This window comes from Trachemys scripta, chromosome 7, assembly GCF_013100865.1.
Source record: "Trachemys scripta elegans isolate TJP31775 chromosome 7, CAS_Tse_1.0, whole genome shotgun sequence".
NCBI lineage: Eukaryota > Metazoa > Chordata > Testudines > Emydidae > Trachemys > Trachemys scripta.
The window spans coordinates 24,754,660-24,774,934 of NC_048304.1; the positions used below are offsets into that span (position 1 = coordinate 24,754,660).

The window sequence follows — 20,275 nt, forward strand, 5'->3', positions numbered from 1 at the left end:
CAGTACTCAATGAACTGAACTATACCTGCACTCACACCTAAGACTTAAAGGGTAAAAGCATGTGCTATGTATTTATCACCTTAATAACCTTCATTGTGCACTGTGCCCTATATGTGACTTACTGTATGCACTTATGGAGATTATATATCTGTTGTTACAGGTTCTTGCTGCCACTTCATTGACAGGTTTATTGGAGAAACTTCAGGGGTGTAACGAACTTCTCGACAAAATAATGAAAGGGCTTAATGCTTATCTTGAAAAGAAGCGCCTGTTCTTTCCTCGGTATGCTGCATGTTGACTATGTCAAAAACAAAGATGATTGAAATTACGTTTTGCTGTATAGTTGGGCTGACACATACAGTAACTTGATACTTCTGTCATTTTTATGAATCTTTTTCTAGTTTTTTCTTCTTGTCTAATGATGAAATGTTGGAGATCCTGTCAGAGACGAAAGATCCTCTCAGAGTTCAGCCTCACTTGAAAAAGTGTTTTGAGGGCATTGCTAAGCTGCATTTCCTTCCTAACCTGGATATTCAGGCAATGTATAGCACTGAAGGTGAGCGAGTGGAACTGATTTCAACCATTTCTACTTCTGAAGCTCGAGGTGCTGTGGAGAAGTGGCTGATCCAAGTGGAAGATATTATGCTGAAGAGTATACATGATGTTATTGCTGAATCAAGATTGGTATGTTTTCTAGTATACGTTTCAGGCCACCTCCTACAAAACTATGTACATATGAATAGTCCTTACTTCATTTTAGGGTGCTCTCCTAAAGGCCTTACTCACACTAAAACTCGTCTTTCCTTGAGTGTAATTTAAGCATATGAAAGCCACAGGATCAGGCCTGAGATTTTGTTGGGAGACTTCTAATTATAGGCCAGTTAGGTCAATGGGAGTTTTACCTTAAACAGGACTGAGATTTGTCCTGCATGGTCACGGGAACATATAAAATAAGCCTGACAACATTACTAATCTTCTAAGATATCCTGTTTGGTAGAGTTTATTTCAGTATTTCAATCTTTTTTTTAGTTAATTCAAAATTAGAAGTAAACAAAATCCTTGTTGCAGGTTTGCCCTCACCTAAAAAGAAAACCACAAACCAGAAAATGATTCTGTTTGCAATTTAGCATGTTAGGCAGAGTCTAGTAATTAATAGGGAGACTTTTAAAATCTAACTATTTGGCAATAAAAAAAGGAAGAAAATAAAGGAAAAGCAATTCAAAAGAAATATTTTGTATTTTATTTCAAAAATACAAATATAATATTGCCAGTATTCCAAAGAGTATTATTAAAGGCATCATATTGATTCATATAATACAAAAGCATACTCAGTGGTACGGATTCAGTTATTTACACTGACACCATTATGTGATGTATTTAACTCTTTAGGCATATCCTGAGACTGAAAGAAAACAGTGGGTTCTAGAGTGGCCTGGACAGGTAGTGCTGTGTGTCTCTCAAATGTTCTGGACGAGTGAGGTACATGAAGCCATTTGCAATGGGCCAGAGGTATTATGAAGCATAATATTTGTATTTTTATTTTACATTTAGTATTTCAGTTATTGTACTTTGTTCAGCTAAATCATTCATCTCTCCCCCTGCCCAAAATAAAGTTGGATAAAGTAATTAATAAGAAATCTTAAAACATAGAGGTGTAAATAGCCTTTGGGTGTTTTGAATATTAGGTAATGGTCAAATTCTGAAGAATGTGCCCACTGCATCCTTTATGTGACTGGATCTTGGTCTGGCTAGCTGGAGGAAAAGGGACGTTACCCCTTAAGAGATCCTTTGCAACAGCACAGAGAAGGGGGAAAGCTTACAGGGTAGGACAAGAAAGGTAGGGTGCAATTGGGGACAGTTCAAGGTCACTGCATTGTCCTTCCTGCTGACTGGAAAAATGGGAGATGTATTTATACACCATGCAACCATCCTCTTTATCAGGATCAGGTTGGAACCAGCCACCCACCCACCTATACACTTGGGAACCTGGTCCTATTGCTTTTGACTCACTGTGGGCATTATGCTAGTTGCCCCTTTTCCTTATGGGGCTGGGATGGAATTTTCCCCTCACTGCCAGATTGACCAAAGTAAGGTGAATTTTTTCACCTTTTCCGCATCTGAGCTGGGAACCTGATGGGGTGGAGTAGGTGGGTTAGGTTATCATATTGCAATTTATATGTAATGCTAGTGGTGGACATCCAGTGCAGGTACTCGGTATGCAAGGGGTATAGTTATTGGATAAATTGGATTGGAAATGGATTTGAAGGAAAGCATTCCTTATGGGATTTGATTTAAGGGGGATTTGGGACTCCTACATCTCTTTAGATGGGACCGACCCCTTCCTTGGCCCCCTTTCAGGGAGCCAAGGAAGGGGGCGGGGCTCCTATGTCTGGATCAGTAGAGAGCCAACTCCCTCCTCCTTACACTGTACAATTTGCTGGATACTCCCAGATTTATAAGTGGATAAAGTTGCAGCTTAATTAAACCACATCCATGCCCTCCTGTCTTTCTTCTAGCATGGATGGACAATGTATAGTAGCCAACTTTTTACTTTCCCACTGGTACTTAGCTAACTGATTTACAGAGGGTGCTGCCTACGGACCAAATACCAAATTTTTTTTGCACTCAAAAGTTTCATTGAAATTGGTGGAAGTTTTCTATTCAAGGAATCCCGGATTGGGCTCTGAAAAATGTAGGCTGATATGTAACCTCCTGCTACTTTAGAGTTTTCTATTAGAAAAGTCTAAATACCAGTGCAGTCCTCATTCTAACAAGTTTTAAAAATCAGTGGTACTATCAAGTGTGGAGGGATCGGAAAGGAGGCAGGTAAACATGACACAGTGAATCTTTTCATAGTTTGTGGGCCTGTACAGCACACTCACATCTATGCATACTGAACCATTATTTATGGGAACATTTTTATTGTCGTTTAGGAGCCAATTTTCTATAAAACAATTAAAAAATTATTACTCTACTAGTTCCAAGGAGTTCAGGTAGATAATATCAAAATAAAGACATCTGTATTCAATTCTTTCTCTAGGGGATCACTTTTTTAAAAACATGAATGTGGTTTCAGACTGCACTTCCAATAAGAATAAGAACTTTAAATAATTTTCTTAAAATAGGATTCTTTTTAATTAAGTATTCTGCTTGATGTAGGATTTGTAAAGATTGCTACTTCTAAAGTTTGAAACTGCTTTCAATAAAACAAATGCCAACTAAAATAATTTTGAAAAAATATATAAGCTGAGCTGAATCCTACAGCTTTCCTTAAGCAAACCTACCATTGGCTTCAATGAAACCTTCATGTATATAATCCAGAGGTTTGCAAACTGTGGTCTGCAAACCACTGATGGATCAGAGAGCATTTGCACATGGGTTATAGAGAGTAGGCTGATAATAGGCTCCTCCTGTTTGTTTACAACTGCTGAAATGCAGTAAGGGCCTGACCCAAAGCCCATTGGAGTCAGTACTCCCATTGACTTAAATGGGTCTTGGATTCAAAATATGTAAAAAACAATATGCTGTAGTTTTACAGGGTAGGTAGATAATTGCAAATGAGAGAGGAGATGGTCTTTGGGAAATGACTGAGAAGGGAGATGGTCCATTAAGCAATCTCTATTAAGATGTCTGCCCACACTAACATTTTTTCGTAACCCTAATTATTTGCACACTAAGGTCTAAAGATTGTTAAATCGAATTTGACATTTTCTTTCTTGCAGGGTTTACAGGATTACTATGATACTCTTCAGCTTCAGCTTACTGATATTGTAGAGTTGGTGAGAGGAAAATTATCTAAGCAGACACGAACTACACTGGGTGCTTTGGTTACTATTGATGTACACGCTAGAGATGTCGTCATGGAGATGATTGAAAGTGGTACATAGCTTTTAAAAATTTTATTCTTCATGTGTATTTAACAGAGAGTTACTCAGAACCCAGAGAAATAGACTTGCATTAGATTTTTTTGCTGGCCTTAAGAACCATAAGAAATTTTTAAAGCATTTTATGTATGAAAACATTCATATTGGCAAATTATTTATTTTATACCTAACAGAAAATCCAATTTTCTAGAACTTTTTTCATATTTACTGCTAATTACTTTCTTACCAGGTGTGAAAAATGAGACAGACTTTCAGTGGCTTGCTCAACTGCGATATTATTGGGAATACGAGAATGCTCGTGTCCGCATCATTAACTGCAATGTAAAATATGCCTATGAATACCTTGGCAACTCACCTCGACTTGTCATTACTCCCCTTACGGATAGATGTTACCGCACCTTGGTATGCTTTTATGTAAAACTTGTCATTAACCTGCTTAAAGAATTCATTTAGCTGTAATATGGCATTTTCAACATTTTATACTTATTACAGTGTCACTTGGGAGCACTGCAATAGCTGTGGGACTCACAGCATTTCTGTTAAAACATCCAATTCTCAGGGATTTTAATTCCTATTTAAATTTTCAAGTTGAACTGGTTGGCTCCAGTAGATTTGCAACAATTGTCATGTTTTGTGCTGAACTGAAGCCCACTTACTAACTTCAACAAGTGGGCTGGGTTTGCAGATCTGGCAAAAATGTACCTCTTGACAAGTTGCTCCCAGCTTGGATAATGAGATAGCTAAGCCACTTATGTGACATTTTGTAATTGGCAGTTTAAATTGGTATTGACACCATGATATTGCTTCTGAAGCTAGGACAGAAGCTGGCCACTTTTTACTTCCCATTTCCAGTTGGTGGGCAACACATCAAGACACATTGCTGCATTGTACACTTGACCCATCTTCAACTAACCAGAATTAAAAGTGGTTAAACTGACTAGAAGAGAAGTATTCCATGGGATGGCATCCTTGTGCATAGTGACTGAAAGATGAATAAAACCAGGAGATGGGAAGACTGGGATTAGGGGTGCAGAAGAGAGATGGTGAGAGTGGAGGAGAAAGAGAGTACGGGTTAGTACCAGGAGGAATAAAGGTGATGGGGGAACTAAGGGTAGGGAGAAAAGAAAGATTTGGAGGGAAGGATGGGATAGGAAAAGAAGAAAAGATGGTGTGGGAGAGAATAGAGTATGGGGACGGGCAGGGTATGATGGTCAACAGAACATGGGTAGAGCAAAGGGAGACAGTATGAGAGAGACCACAAAGAATGAGTGGGAAAGGAAATGCTTCTTAGAGAAGGAAGTACAGAACAGAAGAAAGCAAGATCAGGCACATTGACTTTAAAAATGCTTTTTGCCTGAGTAAGAGCTGCATGATCAGGTCCAATATAACATACAATGTCTAGTCATGATACGGACTGCTCGGGAATGGATAAGATTGTGCCCTTTTCTGAGGCATCTACAATAAAGAATAACTCCAAATCGAACTTTGAGTTTCCTGTATTTTGAAGACATAAATAATGTTTAGCTTAGCCTTTTTCATTTAGTATGAATCTGATAAATATCGGTTTTATACAATAATTTGTTTTCAACTACCTAGTGTTTTCACTTTACAATTGAATTTAAAATTATTTTCCTTTATAAAATTATTTTCCATTATGAAAAAGTCTTTGATTAAATTATTAATTTTCATAAACTATTTCCATTCTTTAGATTGGAGCTTTTTATCTAAACCTTGGTGGTGCTCCAGAGGGCCCAGCAGGGACAGGTAAAACAGAGACTACTAAAGACTTGGCTAAGGCTCTTGCTGTACAATGTGTTGTCTTCAACTGTTCTGATGGCCTTGATTATCTGGCAATGGGGAAGGTAAATTGAATTACATTTTAAGATCAGTATCTGTTTTTTCAGGAGGAAAGGTGTTGACTTTCAGTGGGAGCTATATGCCCTTTTCACATAGGCACTTTTGAAAATCCCACCCATGATTCCGTGCCCCTAAGAGTTTATAATCTAAGGTCTGCTGACTTCAATAGGACCACTTGCAGTGCGTTAGCTTAACTATGTGACAAGGAGTTTGCAGGACCAGGGCCTATGACCCTGACTCAGCTTCCAGTAAAACCAAGGAAAGATTTCCATTGACGTAATTTCCTAATATACCTGCTGACCTTTCCTCCTAAGTAGACTTAAATATTATTCAAAGTATGCAAATAAGTTCACTGCACAACATTAAATTTCAAGCCATTGTACTACTGATTGTTGCTTTTAAATTTCCCGATACTCTGTTAGGGGTACAGTTTTTGTCTTTCTTTTTTGTTTTACAGTTTTTTAAGGGTTTGGCTTCCTCAGGTGCTTGGGCCTGTTTTGATGAATTTAATCGAATTGAGCTGGAAGTACTGTCTGTGGTGGCTCAGCAGATCCTTTGCATTCAGCGAGCCATACAGTTGAAGATGGAAACATTTATTTTTGAAGGGACTGAACTGAAGCTCAATCCCAACTGTTTTGTAGCTATTACCATGAATCCAGGTTATGCAGGACGTTCTGAACTGCCAGACAACCTCAAGGTAAAATAATAAAATAAGCATATTCACTTAATAGTGCATTTAAGAAACCTAGTGCCAAATTCACTGCTGGAGTTGCACCAGAATGTGGCATCTACAATATAAACAATTTATATTTTTAAATTTTGTATTTCATATGCAACATATTTGTCAGGTTTCTTTTTTTTTTTAATTTATTCAAACCAGTTTGTTCTCCCTGAAGGTTTTTAATCAGTTTTTCTGCTGTTATGAACAAAAGTTTTACTAATTATTATTATTTTTGCTTTTATTTGTGGTGGGCCAAACCCTTCAGTGAGGGTTGTTTAGCTGGGGAAAGGGGACTGCAGGATTTGGCCCTATATGCTTTTAAAGTAGTGTTTATATTAAATCCAAATATTTTAAGAAAATGTGCTTAAAAATAACTTAGAATGGAGATTTATTCAGAAGCAGTGCTAGAGCAATTTGACTAGATCATGTGATGATGACTGTATACAAACTACCAGTTACAAATATTTGCTATTATATTTGTTTATGCCAGTGCTCCTGTTTCAGTGGTGAGACATGGCTTCAGCAAAGTGAAGATGTCTCGATAGCAGCATTGCGGTTCTATTTTCCCTTTAAGTCACAGCACCAAATTGAGAAGGGACAGAGCCATGTTGCCTCAAAGGGAGCTCAGGGAGGAATTCTACCTCAGGAAGGCAGAATTCATTCAGGAATGCTCTAGTCAGCAGTGAGCATGTGTTATTCTATACAAAGCACATGGGATCTTTTATACAGGAGAAGGCAAAAACGCCACATTTATTGAGAATACAGCAGTTAGCATATGCTTTACACACACACACACACACACACACACACACACACACACCTCTGCCAGAGTCTGGATCGATCTAGTGGCCAGCCACATTAGTCGCAGAGGGCAGCCGGGCTCTGTTGGTCGCGATCCAATGCTCCTGGAGTGTGGCAAGACGAACCCAAAGTCGCATGGCAAAGCACCCTGTTCTTATAGTCTTTTTTTCTCTGTTGAAGTCTATGGATTTTGCTGTGTCAGTTTCTGACTGGTTACTTCTTAATTGGTGTTATCTTTTGATGTAAACATTCCAGTTAGGGTGACCAGATCACCGAGGTCAAATATCGGGACGCAGGGGGTCGGGCAAAGAAAGAAAGAAAAAAAAAAAGGCGGCAGAGCAAAAAAACCCCCCCCCCCCATTCCTCCTCCCTCCGCAAGTGCTGGAGGGAGGCCTGGGAGATGCAGGGGAGCGCGGGGCCGGGGTGAGTGAGTCCGGCCTGGCCCTGAGCAGGCAGGACTCGGGCGCGGTACCTGGAGGGAGAGTAGGGCGGCGGCCCGCAGGGCCAGGCAGCGGCTGTTCTCCCCACCTGGGCAGCGGGACTCGGGAGCAGCCGCTGCTGCAGCTCCCACTGCCGCGGGGGGAGGAAGCAGCTGCTGGCTAAGCACGTGGCACTCGGCGGCTGCTGCTCTGGCGCCCACGAACCCCCGGAGCCCAGGCCTGCTACGGGGACCCAGCGCACACACTGTGAACACCCAGCCCCTGGTCAGTTGCGTCTGGGCTGGCTGCCCAGCTGGTGTAATCCCCGGGTGGCCCCGGAGTGGGGGCAGCAGGCCCCAGCCCCCCCATCCCGCTTGGGTCCCGCAGGGGAACGAACAGGGCTGCCAATGCCTCCACCCCGGGGCCGCCCGCAGGATTGCACCAGCTGGGCAGCCAGCCCAGACGCGACTGCCAGGGGCTGGGTGCAGCGAGCGCGCTGGGTTGACGCAGCAGGCCCGGGCTCAGAGGGTTTGGGCCCAGGCGCCAGAGCTGCAGCCGCCGAGCACCACTTGCTTGGTCAGCGGCCGCTTCCTCCCCCCGCGGCAGGGGGAGCTGCAGCAGCGGCTGCTCCCAAGTCCCGCTGGCCAGGTGGGGAGAACAGCCGCCGCCTGGCCCCGTGGGCCGCCCCCCTACTCTCCCTCCAGGTACCGCGCCCAAGTCTTGCCTGCTTGGGGCCAGGCCAGACTTGGACTCACATTCACCCCGGCCCCACGCTCCCCTGTGTCTCCCGGGCATGGCGTGCTTTGGAAGAGGCGGGGATTTGGGGAGGGAGCCAATGGGGCAGTGAGGGGGCGGGGATTTGGGGAGGGATCCAATGGGGGAAGGAGGGGGCGGAGTTGGGGCAGGGCGGGCGAACCCTTCCGGGCTCCGCCTGTGTGCGGGAGCCTTGCTTGTTTGTCCAGTGTCCCGACCTAACATTGGTCGGGACGTGGGACAAACAAGCAAATATCGGGACAGTCCCGATAAAATCGGGATGTCTGGTCACCCTAATTCCAGTACACCTCCGAGAGGGTCATCCTGTCCTGGTTACGATTTAATCAATTGTCCTGTCTTTAGGAGTGCCAGCCTTATCTCAGGGTCATCAATCTGCCCTTTCTTCATTATGGATGTGCGTTGATGGTTAAGTCTCTTCACTCCTTCTTCCTTGACCATCTGGCTATAACAAGGCCTTCACACCTTATCTTTTCCTGATGCATACATTCCTCATTTACACAAACAGTCTTTTACAGAGACCTTTGAGAATACAGAGGCATTTTATATTGAGCAAAAGACATTGTAAATTAAGCCTTCCTAAATCTTATAATCAAAACAATTCACACTGAGGCCCGGGCCTTCAACATTCCTCTAATCTCATTAACATAAACACAATACAAGATCTTGTCTCTTACTTACTAAACCTTAAAACAAAGAAGTGTATATTTAACTAGAGTGCCTAATTTGTAATACATATAGGAAACCATAGTAGACATTATAATTTATTCTAAAAGTAAAGGGTGACCATAATCAGTCATAAGGATTGTTCTGGTCTGTCCCTGCCTTAACATACAGACACTGGCAGTCTCTCAACTGCATTTCTACCAATGTCCCAGAGGATCATTCCTTTCTGCTTTTCAAAAAGGGTGGCTGGCAGGATGAAATCAAATCATACATTAATTCTCATAGTACAATTATAAAATCCTGCTCCTACACATACTCACTGCTACACTCCTTCAGGGGATGCAGTATACTCTCCCATCTACCATGTGTCCCATCTCTTTCTCCCACATCCTTTTCTGCCGTTCAGGTGTGTTTGGCGTATAGGTGGCACACTGTGAGCAGTCTCTGTTCTCTTGAAAGCAAGGAGATGGAGGAGGAGGAAGTTAAAGCAGGGTAATCTGGTTAATAATATCAAATATCAGGGGATAGCCATGTTAGTCTGTATCCACAAAAACAACAAGGAGTCCGGTGGCACCTTAAAGACTAACAGATTTATTTGGGCATAAGCTTTCGTGGGTAAAAAACCTCACTTGAGAAGTGAACCTGCATCTGAAGAAGTGTTTTTTTTTTTAACCCATGAAAGCTTATGCCCAAATAAAGCTGTTGGTCTTTAAGGTGCCACCACACTCCTTGTTGTTCTGGTGAATAATGTTATGTGCAATGAGGGCCACATAGGCAACTTGCTTGTGTTTGGCTCTTAATGAGTCATGGATCTTGTCTTCAAAGATTGGTAATACTGTTACCACAAGAACTTTTATGTTGCAGTATCTATACATATTGAGTGCAAATCAGTGTTACAGGAATTCTTTTGTTCTTCTTCTAAACGTTTTAAGCATATTTTCTGCAATATGCATTTCAGGTTCTTTTCCGAACAGTAGCTATGATGGTACCCAACTATGCTCTGATAGCAGAAATCTCTCTCTACTCATACGGATTTCTGAATGCCAAGCCATTATCAGTGAAGATAGTAATGACCTACAGACTTTGTTCAGAGCAACTTTCCTCGCAGTTCCATTATGACTATGGTATGCGTGCTGTTAAAGCTGTATTAGTGGCTGCTGGCAACCTAAAACTGAAATTCCCACAGGAGAATGAAGATATATTGGTAAGTCCCTCAGGTAACATAGTAGATTTCACTGAGTCAAGTATTTCAGAGTTTTGAACCCAGCTGTGCCACTGCCTCACAGTATTGCCTGCTGAAGTCATTGAACCACTCTGTCTCAGTTTCTCTATCTGTAAATTGGGGATAAGAATCATCGCAAGCAGGTATAGGTACCTGGGGAGTCTAAGCCTCCCCAAACAGGATGCAGTGCACCTCCCTTTGGAGGCACACTGGCCCACTGCCCACTGCTGAAAGGGTGCCTGAGCCATATCCCTGCCCACACTCTGCTCTGAGGCCCTGCTCCAGCTTGTCCTGTTCCCCCGTGGCCCCGCCCTCACAGCTCCTCTTCCCTCCCCCGCTTCATCTCTTCCTGTCCCCGCTCTTCCCCTGAGGGCCCCCCCCACCTGCCACTTGCGCCTCTCCATCCCCAGTGGGCGCGGGGGCCTTGGGGGAGGTGTGAAAAGGTGCGAGCGATGGGCAGGGGGTCTTGGGGGAGAGGGAGAACAGGTGGGGAGGGGCGAAGAGGCTCGAGCAGCAGGCGGGAAGGCCCTCGGGGGGGCAGGGCCTTGGGGATGGGGTGGAGCATGGGAGGGGCCTTAGGGAGAGGAGACCGAATGGGACGGGCCTCGGTGGAGCAGGGGGCCTGGCCCCCCCTTCTAGGGAGCTTCCGGCCCTCGTGCCCAGCCTCCACAAATGCGGGAGTCATGTATCGCCCATTAATTATCTACTTCAGAAGGCTATTATGAAAGATAAACTATTTCATATTTTATAGGACTTTCTAAATGTAAACCACTAAGTGCTAAGTATTATTATCTAAGATGTAAATAAAAACTAGTTTCAGAACTAAGTTTTAACTGAGAGGATGAATTGAAATTCTTGATAAGGAAAAAATGGATGTAAAAGATACAGGTGTATTTGGGTGAATTTTGATGGCCTGTGATGTGCATCAGGTCTGACTAGGTGATCTTCTGGCCGTAAACTCTGTGAAACACCTTTTCTAGCTGTCATTATGGAACTGGTGCCTAATTAACTGATGTTTGGAAAGCACTGAAACATCCTCCAATGAAATATCTGATATAAATGCAAAGGATAAAGTGTGATATCGTGACTGGGATCGCAGGGGAACCAGCTGAGGTCACTCAATTTGGATGAACTGCAAAGAATGGGGCAGACAATCCCCAAAGCTGGTGGATATTCTAATACTTAGATTTACCAAGCCAGCGCTAAACAGCTTCTGTTATACCTGACTGGTTACTCAGAAGTCAAAAACACAGTTCCCTTAAAGTAACCCAACCTCAGGCTTCCACCTAGTTACCCAAGTCAGATATGATGAGGATTAATGAAAATCTTATTCGCCATATAAAGAAAAGGTTTTACCAATCCCAAAGGATTGGGCACATTACCTCCCAGCTTAATGAATACTCCAGATCTTACCCAAATACACGCTTGCAGCCAATCCTTATTAACTAAACTAAAATTTACTAAAAAAGAAAAGAGAGAGCGAGTATGGTTAAAAGATCAATATACATATAGACATGAGGCAATCTTGAGATTTAGATCCATCGCAGAGATGGTGAGCTTTGTAGTTGCAAAGAGTTCTTTTAGAATTTAGTCTATAAGTTATAGTCCAATGTTTAACTTCAGAGTGGTCCAGTCAGAACTGGGATCTCAGTCCTTGTGGCTTAGGCTTCCCCCTGCATGAAACCCCAAGCAGATCTGAGATGATAGGATCAGGACCCAGGGATCTTTTATACAATTTCAAGCCTTCTTTGACAGGTTGGAGTCCCTTTGCTTACAATAGGTAATCAGGGTGACTTTGAAGTAGGTCCATCCCTGTACTTAGCTACACAAATTAACATAAGGCAATTGCCTGTTTTTCATCATTTCGCAGATGATCAGCATAGGGACTGTTGATTATATTGTTGGCCACTACACATATATATGTAAATACATGAAAATACAAACATTATCTCCCCATGTCTTTAAGGATTGAATTTGAGTCATTTATCCTGCAGGACGCTTAACCCTTTCTGGCCATGCGCCACACCACCAACGCAAGACTGGTGTGGAAGGGAGCTATTGGAGCTCCTGGATACACCTTAAGAACCTTCCAACATTGATATGAGTTATGTTTACATTGAATTCTTTGTAAGGCTAAATTATTGATGCATGGTTTGGCCCAAGTTAAAAATTTAGTCCATACTTTCTGAAACACTTCAGTGATTCCAGGGTTTGGTCTATGTGTTTACTTAACATAGCCATTAATGTTTTTCAGAGCCAAGATTAGAGGAGACGATGTAAAGGGAGACATAGCCTGCTCCGCTTCCCAGCAGCATCAGTTCAGGAACTCTCCCTCTTCATTGCTGCATTAATGATGGAAGAGGGTGGGGTCTTCAAAAGTGTTAAACTGAGGAAGGAATTGCAGAGAGATGGCAATACTGTAATAGTCATGAGAGGCAGTGGAGAGCATTTGGGGTGCTCCATCAGATCCCCTAACACAATTTCAGGAAATGCCCTGCTTGATGCATCTTCACTCATTACAGGGACTTCTGCCTCTTAGTGAAGCCTAGCACTGACTGCTATATAACTTACGTTACATTTTAAGGTTAAGATTTTGTCACTGATTCAATGACTTTCAGAGATCTTTGAGATATTTTCCTGCGATGGCAGGGCCGGAGCTGTCAGCTGCTGCATGCGGTGGGGGGCCCTGGAGCTCTGAGCCACCATGGACAGCAGGGGCTCCACAGCTGTCAGCTGCTACGGGCGGCAGGGACCTCACAGCTGTCAACTGCCGCCGTGGACAGCGGACCTGGAGCTGTCAGCCATGGGCAGCAGGAACTGGAGGTGTCAGTGTTCCCCCCTTTATTTTTAGTGACAGTCACAGACAGGTCACGGGCTTCTGTGAATTTTTGTTTATTGCCCACAACCTGTTCATGACTTTTACTAAAAATAACTGTGACAAAATCTTAATCTACACCTCACACATTAGCATATAGTTCAGTTTTAGAGTAAATCTTAGGAGAAACTTCCTAACTGTAAGAACAGTAGGACAATGAAACAGACTCCCTCAGCAGGGTTGTGGAAGCTTCTTCACTGGAGGTTTTCAAAAGGAGGTGGGATAGCCCTCTCTCTTGGATCGTTGAGACACAACAAATCCTGCATCTTGACAGGGTCACTAGATGACCCTTGTCGTCCCTTCTAACCCTATGATTCACATTGTGCAGACTGATTTTATTTGTATTTCTATAATCAGCATGTAAATCAGAACTCTCCTTTTTTGTAAACTTATGTATTTGTTTTCTTTAGCTTCTTAGATCAATTAAGGATGTTAATGAGCCTAAATTTTTGTCACATGATATACCTCTGTTCATGGGTATAACTAGTGATTTGTTTCCTGGTGTTAAGCTTCCTGAAGCAGACTACAATGTAAGTACATTTTTAAGGTAACTTTTTTCACTAATACTCATGGCATTGCATCATTTGTAATTCATGCAGTACTCTATTTCTAATTGCAAAATGAAGCCCTGTGAAATGGAATTTGTACCAAACGAAATTCACTTGGTTTTCTTTTGAACCCAAAACCAGTCTTGAGTCTCTCATCATTTGCAGGTTTGGATTTGTCTTTGTAGTTTTGGCCAATTTATACCTCAGCCCCTAACAAATCCCAGGACTCCTCTTACCTTAAACAGCCTTTTTGGATGTATACCAGTATGAAATCCACCCCACTTCCCCTGGATTTTAGTGTCTTTTGTGACTTGCTGGTTCCCTCCCTAGCCTTTGGGGTTTTACAAGTTATTAGACATGGTGAATTTTGCCATGATTAGTTAACTCTTCCTGTTCTTCTGCAGTGGGATAGTGAGGACAGAGATGGCCAGGTTGCCTGCTTCCCCTTTCAGGGACTGGGTGAGGTAGCTGGCCTCCCAATCCCCTTCCTTCCCACCAAAAGAAAAAAACTAAAATGCAGGTGGAAGTCAAGCTGATATCTTTTCCTAGAAGACTTCACATAAGTTCACTCTGAAGTTCTGAATTTTGTGGAAACCTGAAATTCCTAGTGAACCTGGAAGGTTGTACTGCTGCAAACTCAACTTATTGTAGGTTCATGAAATGCACATGCTTCTATTATGATTATGTAAACCATGTGTTTTCAATACACCAGAACAACCTTGGCAGAAGGGGAAATACTTGTCTTCTAATATCTTCCATACAGGGCCATCCTTACCCATACACAAAGTACGCAGCTGCATAGGGCACCAGGGAATTTGGGGCACCACATTTCCTGTTGCCCTGTGCAGCTGCGTAATGCTCCAGCCCCAGCCCCAGCCCCAGCCCCGTCTCTTCCCGCCCCTACTTTGCCCTTTCCCCAAAGCCCCCACCCTGCTCTGCCCCAGCCCCCCCCACTCGCCTGAGGACTGCTGCAGGGGATGGGCCTGCACTCACCGCATGGTAAGTGGAGTGACCTGGCCCGAGCCTGCACCACTCCCCTGGCGAGTGCTGGGGGCCAGTTCCCCCCTGTCCAGGAGCCAGGGGAGCAGAGCGGAGCGGGCTGGGTCCAGGGGAGGGTTTTCCCCCTGCCCCCCAGCCCTCTCCCTGCTGAGGCCTGGGGCCAGCCCCCCTGCGGAGACCTGGGGCCCCCCCACAGCCCCCCCCACGGGGAGGCTGTGTAGGGCACCAAAATGGCTAGGGAAAGCCCTGCTTCCACAATACAGTAATTGGAGTGGGTGGGGTGTAAGCAGAGGCAGGTGTTCAATAAAGAAGGTGAAGATTTTGTTTTCCTTACCCACACACTACCTTCTGTGTGCAGTTACAGCATAGGATCATTAGCTCTTTTTGTAGGGGTCTACAGTTTAAACATTACAGCGGCACAGCTGCAGCACTTCAGTGTAGACATTTACTCCAGCGATGGGAGGGATTCTCTCACTGTTCTTGTAAATCCACCTCCTGAAGAGACAGTAGCTTTGCCAATGGAAAATTCTTCCATCAACCAAGTGCTGTCTACACGGCAACTTATTTCAGCTTAACTACGTTGCTCAGGGTGGGTGTGGATTTTTTGCACTTCTGAACAGCATAGATGGGGCAATCTAATTTTCTAGTGCAGCGCTCAATATTAGGCTTTGAGATAGAGAGGATTTCTTTGTACTGGATAAGCCAAGTCCCTATTATATACATGAGAAACATAAACATCACTAAAGGCCATTAATATCCCAATAGAGAAGTTGAAAAGTTAGCCTTATATTTGACTAAAGTAACAATATTTTGTTTAAGTCACAGCATCTTAAATTCTGCACGTCAGTAAATAGTGCTCTAGTCCAGGGCATGTCTACTTAGGAACTTTCAGGAAAGTTAAGATGAATGTTAAAATGTGAAGCTAAAGCATTTTAGTTAAACCCTTGTGTGGACACTCTCATTCAGAAGTCAGGTGCTCTTAGGTTTCTTTAACCTAATCCCAGAGGATTCAGTAATTAATGAATTTGAGTCTGTTATCCACAAATGTAATAAAACATACTGAGGGTGGGGTGGAAGTTGTTTTAGAGGCAATAATCTGAATATGGAATGATGAATTATATATGTTCCTTTTATTCATGAATAAAATTATATGGCTTTATAAAGGATTGTTGTAAACTATGTAATATGTAACCATGAAAATATTATTTTTTAAAGACTGTTATCATATGAAAAGGTTTTATTTTGTTTTGATTTTAGGATTTTCTGGAATGTGCCAATGAATGCTGTGTTATAAATAATATCCAGCCTGTTAAAGTTTTCATTGAAAAAATGATACAGACCTATGAAATGATGATTGTTAGACATGGGTAAGATTACAAGTGCCTATTTCACAAGTACTACAGGTTGTAGTTATATTTTTTTGTAATAGCCAATAGAGAATATTTATGGAAATAGACTAAGAAATTATTTCCACTTTTAAGAAAGACAAACAGTGATTATTTAAATCAAATACAGAAAATCCCAAGGGTCTCTGTATGCTGCAGAATTTTTATATTGGTACATTTGGATATCCTAATTTTTAATGCAAATTTGGTTCCCAAGAAAGTGGAGTCTCTGAAGCCAGGTGTATTTGATCCAATGCTCCCTTTGAGTTCTGTAGCAATTTTGCCTGTTTAATGTTTGCAGTTTGGGCCCAGGTTGTGGAGAGGAGTTGTAGCTGTAAAAACTTGCCTGTATTAAAATATTAGCCCACCAGATCTCTGCCATTTTAGTCTTTCCCTTTTTTTGAGCAGCAAGTATATGATGGTAAGATTTGTATGGTACCTCAGAAGAAATATAAACATATACTTAGCTCTAATGTACGGCTTTGCATATTCAAAACTCTTTGCAGACATTGACTAGTTAGTCCTTTAAAATACCCTGAAATGGGATGAAATTAACAAACTTATTTTGAGTTGTGACTGAAGATTTTTGTTTTAGTGCAGGTTCCTTATCTATCTTTGTCTTCTAGAATTTTATGATAATCTTTCTGAGACAGCAAAGAAAATTAGAAAATAAGTGTAGGCCCAATTCTGCAAATAAATGCACTAGTGTGAATCCCTGCTGCTGCAGAGTCCAATTGGGTCCATTTACGTATTTTACTTGTGCGACCAAATATATGCAGTTGCATGAGCAAATCAAGTATTTGCAGACACAAATTACCATTTAGACTCCTAACTGGTTATTTTGGGCTTATAAAATACTTGATTGGTATGGGTAACTGTGGTAATAGCAATGCAAGCACATATATTTTTGTATTGACCTCCTAAAAACATAGTTCCTAATCACTGAATCAATGATGTAATACATTCCACACTATAATTTTTGATACATATAGAGTCAGATCCACTTAAGCATGTGCTTAATATTAAGCATGAGTAGTCCCCATTGAGGCCAATTGGCTGGATCAGTGCCATAAAGTCTATATTTGATGAAGTTAAGATTTTTAATAATAATTTTCTTTTATCCATAGCTTTATGCTTGTCGGAGAGCCTTTTTCTGGGAAAACCAAAGTTCTGCAGTTGTTGGCGGATACACTAACCCTTATGAATGAACGTGAATATGGTGAAGAAGAAAAAGTAATTTTTAGAACTGTGAATCCAAAATCCATTACCATGGGTCAACTTTTTGGACAATTCGATATGGTATCTCATGAGGTATTGTGTTTTATATGATCGTTTTTAAAAATATTATATAGCAATTGGCCACATTCCTCCATTGGTTATGCTTGTGAAACCCCGATGGCTTGCATGGGTGTATCCATGTCTTCACTGCAGGGTGCTCTTATTCAGGTGTTGCCCCAACCCCCTTCTATTCACAACACACAATTCCCTCAACTAAGTTTGGTGGTGCTTTAAACCTGGGCTAACTGGCCTGGCTAGGGGTATAGACCAGAGCCTGGATGCCGCTGTTGCTTATGCTGTCAAGTATCAGAGGGGTAGCTGTGTTAGTCTGGATCTGTAAAAGCAGCAAAGAGTCCTGTGGCATCTTATAGACTAACAGATGTATTGGAGCATGAAGCCTTCCGACGAAGTGAGTATTCACTCACGAAGGCTCATGCTCCAATACATCTGTTAGTCTATAAGGTGCCACAGGACTCTTACAGAATCTTTGTTGCTTATGCTGGTAATCCACCCACTCTTCAGTGAGGACTCAGGCTAAATTATCAAGTGCTGATAGTACTCCAGTACTTTTTCCATGATTTCACCAGTGTACTCAGAAGGACAGGCAAGTTCTCCCACAATTCATTGAGCAGCTCATCTTACTGCAGCACAAAGAACCATGGGAGTTGCCCCCAGAAAACTGCCCAGCATACACTGAGGGAGCATAGTAGTACTAGTGAGGACACAGTAACACAGGTATGGCTTTGAAGTGTGGCTGCTCACATTCAGGCTAGCCTGACTTGGGTCCTCAGACCCTGGTGTTGATCAATCGAGTTAACTGCTGTGAAGACATACCCTGAGAGCAGAATTTTTTAAAATTTATAAATAACTGGACCAAAGGCAAATATACGTTGTTATGGCAAAAGGTGCTAATGGCTTGCATGTTAGGGGTCAATAATAGGATTACAATATTTTAAGTGTCCAAAAAGAGGACACTCCATGGGGCCCCGGCCCCACCCCAACTCCGCCCCTGCCCTAGCCCCGCCCCAACTCCGCCCCTCCCCTGAATGCTTTGCCCCTCCCCCGCTTCCTGCGACCATTTGATTCGCGGGAAGCCTGAAGCAAACAGGCAGCAGGTAAACTGGGGCTGGGGCTGGGGCGGGGAGGCGCAAGGAGGTGCGGCCCAGTCCGGCCCCTCCAGCCGAGTGGCTCCTTTTGGCGGCCGGCCGGCCCAGGCCAAGAGGCTCTGGCCCCAGCATCTCCCACCCGGCTCGGCTCGGGCCCTGGGGCGCCGCCCCTCCCCGGCCGAGCACTGCCAGCCCCGGCCGAGCACCACCGGCCCTGGCCCCGCGGCCCCGCACCACCGGCCCCAGCAGCTCCGGCCCCACACCACCGGCCCCAGCAGCTCCGGCCCCGCACCACTGGCCCCGAACCGCTGGCCCTGGCCCCGGCCCCGGTCCCCGGCCCCCAGCCGAGCACCGCCGGCCCTGCCCTCCCTATTTTCCCGGACATGTCTGGCTTTTTGGGATTTCCTCCCGGACGGGGATTTGAGGCCCAAAAAGCTGGACATGTCCAGGAAAATCCGGACGTATGGTAACCCTAGTCACTAATGTATAAATTGTCAGGATGAAACTCCCTACAAAAAGAGCTAATGATGCTGTGCTGTAACCGCACACAGAAGGTATTGTGTGGGTTAAAGTGCTCTTCTGTGTATGGCAGTAGAGGTGCTGAGGTTCCTGCAGAGCAGCTGCACTGAAGCAGGATAGACCCCCAGGCTCATCTTTTAGAGCCATGTGGTCTCCACTGGCAGCCTTGGGCATAGTCTACACACAGTTTTTATACTGCTTTAACATTTTTGGTTAGGGGTGTGATTTTTATTCCACTGCAGTTAACTCAGCACAGCCCCTAGTGTGGAAGCAGTTATACCAGTATAAAGGTGCTTATACTAGAATAGCTTATTTCTATAAATGTATGGGATTGAGCTATAGTGATACAAGTATATTTATACAGATATAACTGTCTACACTAGGGAGTTATACCAGTTTAACTATATCGGTTTCCAAACCAATATAATTAAAGCCATATAAAAACTGTGTAGATAAACATTTGGTCTAGAGTTTTCCAGTATATAAAACTCAGAGTGTGACACAGGAAGAGGAGACTGTCTGTGAAGTAGTGAAATTTGTATGACGCCTTGGAGTGAGAGAGAGGTGCAAGATAGCTACTTTTTCATGGCCACACAGGAAGAAAAACAAGATGCAATGGATGTGGTTTAATTAGGGCACAGCTTTTTTCACTTAACATATCTGGGAATACCAGGCAATAAATCATACAGTGCAGGTCATCATTCATTCCTTAATCAGTTCTACCTGTTTGGGAGGGCTCCCATCAGCCCTCCCCCTTCCCAACCTGGTCCCTGTCCATTGTTGAAATGTTGCTGCCTTCCCCTCGTGAGAAGGCTAAGGGTTCTGGAAAAATGGAATGTTGTCTCCACTGTACCAGACATTAGCAGCCCCAACCCCTCTTTTCCCAGGATGCTTTCCCCTAAATCTTCTTCCAACTCCTGTTTATCAGGGAATTGTATCCCCTCTATGACGAGTACCTGCACTGGACACCCACCATAAAGAGGCACCAGGAATTAGTGTGGCTGCTTTTGGAGACAGGGAAGAGGTGCCTTATTTCAACTTTCTGCAAGAAGGAGTTGTCTGTGTGCTCTTCATTACCACCCCTTGTTTGAGGAAACAAGACTTGTGTAATTTTTGTAAACAAATTACACTAAGACAATACCTAATTTTTTTGTCACCAGTTTCTGTTCCAGATGGGAAATTGAGGCCATGTCTACACTTACCGGTAGATCAGCACTGCTGTGA

At 43.3% G+C, this 20,275-nt stretch overlaps 1 protein-coding gene across 1 annotated transcript in view; it reads left to right on the forward strand.

Annotated features, from left to right (window-relative positions):
- DNAH12 (dynein axonemal heavy chain 12) overlaps positions 1-20,275 on the forward strand; it is a 177,999-nt gene that overhangs the window by 58,957 nt on the left and 98,767 nt on the right. The window contains exons 21-31 of the mRNA XM_034776707.1: positions 161-282; positions 402-684; positions 1,390-1,509; positions 3,723-3,879; positions 4,114-4,286; positions 5,594-5,746; positions 6,199-6,438; positions 10,078-10,323; positions 13,627-13,746; positions 16,021-16,130; positions 17,276-17,459. Coding sequence (XP_034632598.1) covers positions 161-282; positions 402-684; positions 1,390-1,509; positions 3,723-3,879; positions 4,114-4,286; positions 5,594-5,746; positions 6,199-6,438; positions 10,078-10,323; positions 13,627-13,746; positions 16,021-16,130; positions 17,276-17,459 — 1,908 coding nt within the window. The remainder of the gene's footprint in view (positions 1-160; positions 283-401; positions 685-1,389; positions 1,510-3,722; positions 3,880-4,113; positions 4,287-5,593; positions 5,747-6,198; positions 6,439-10,077; positions 10,324-13,626; positions 13,747-16,020; positions 16,131-17,275; positions 17,460-20,275) is intronic.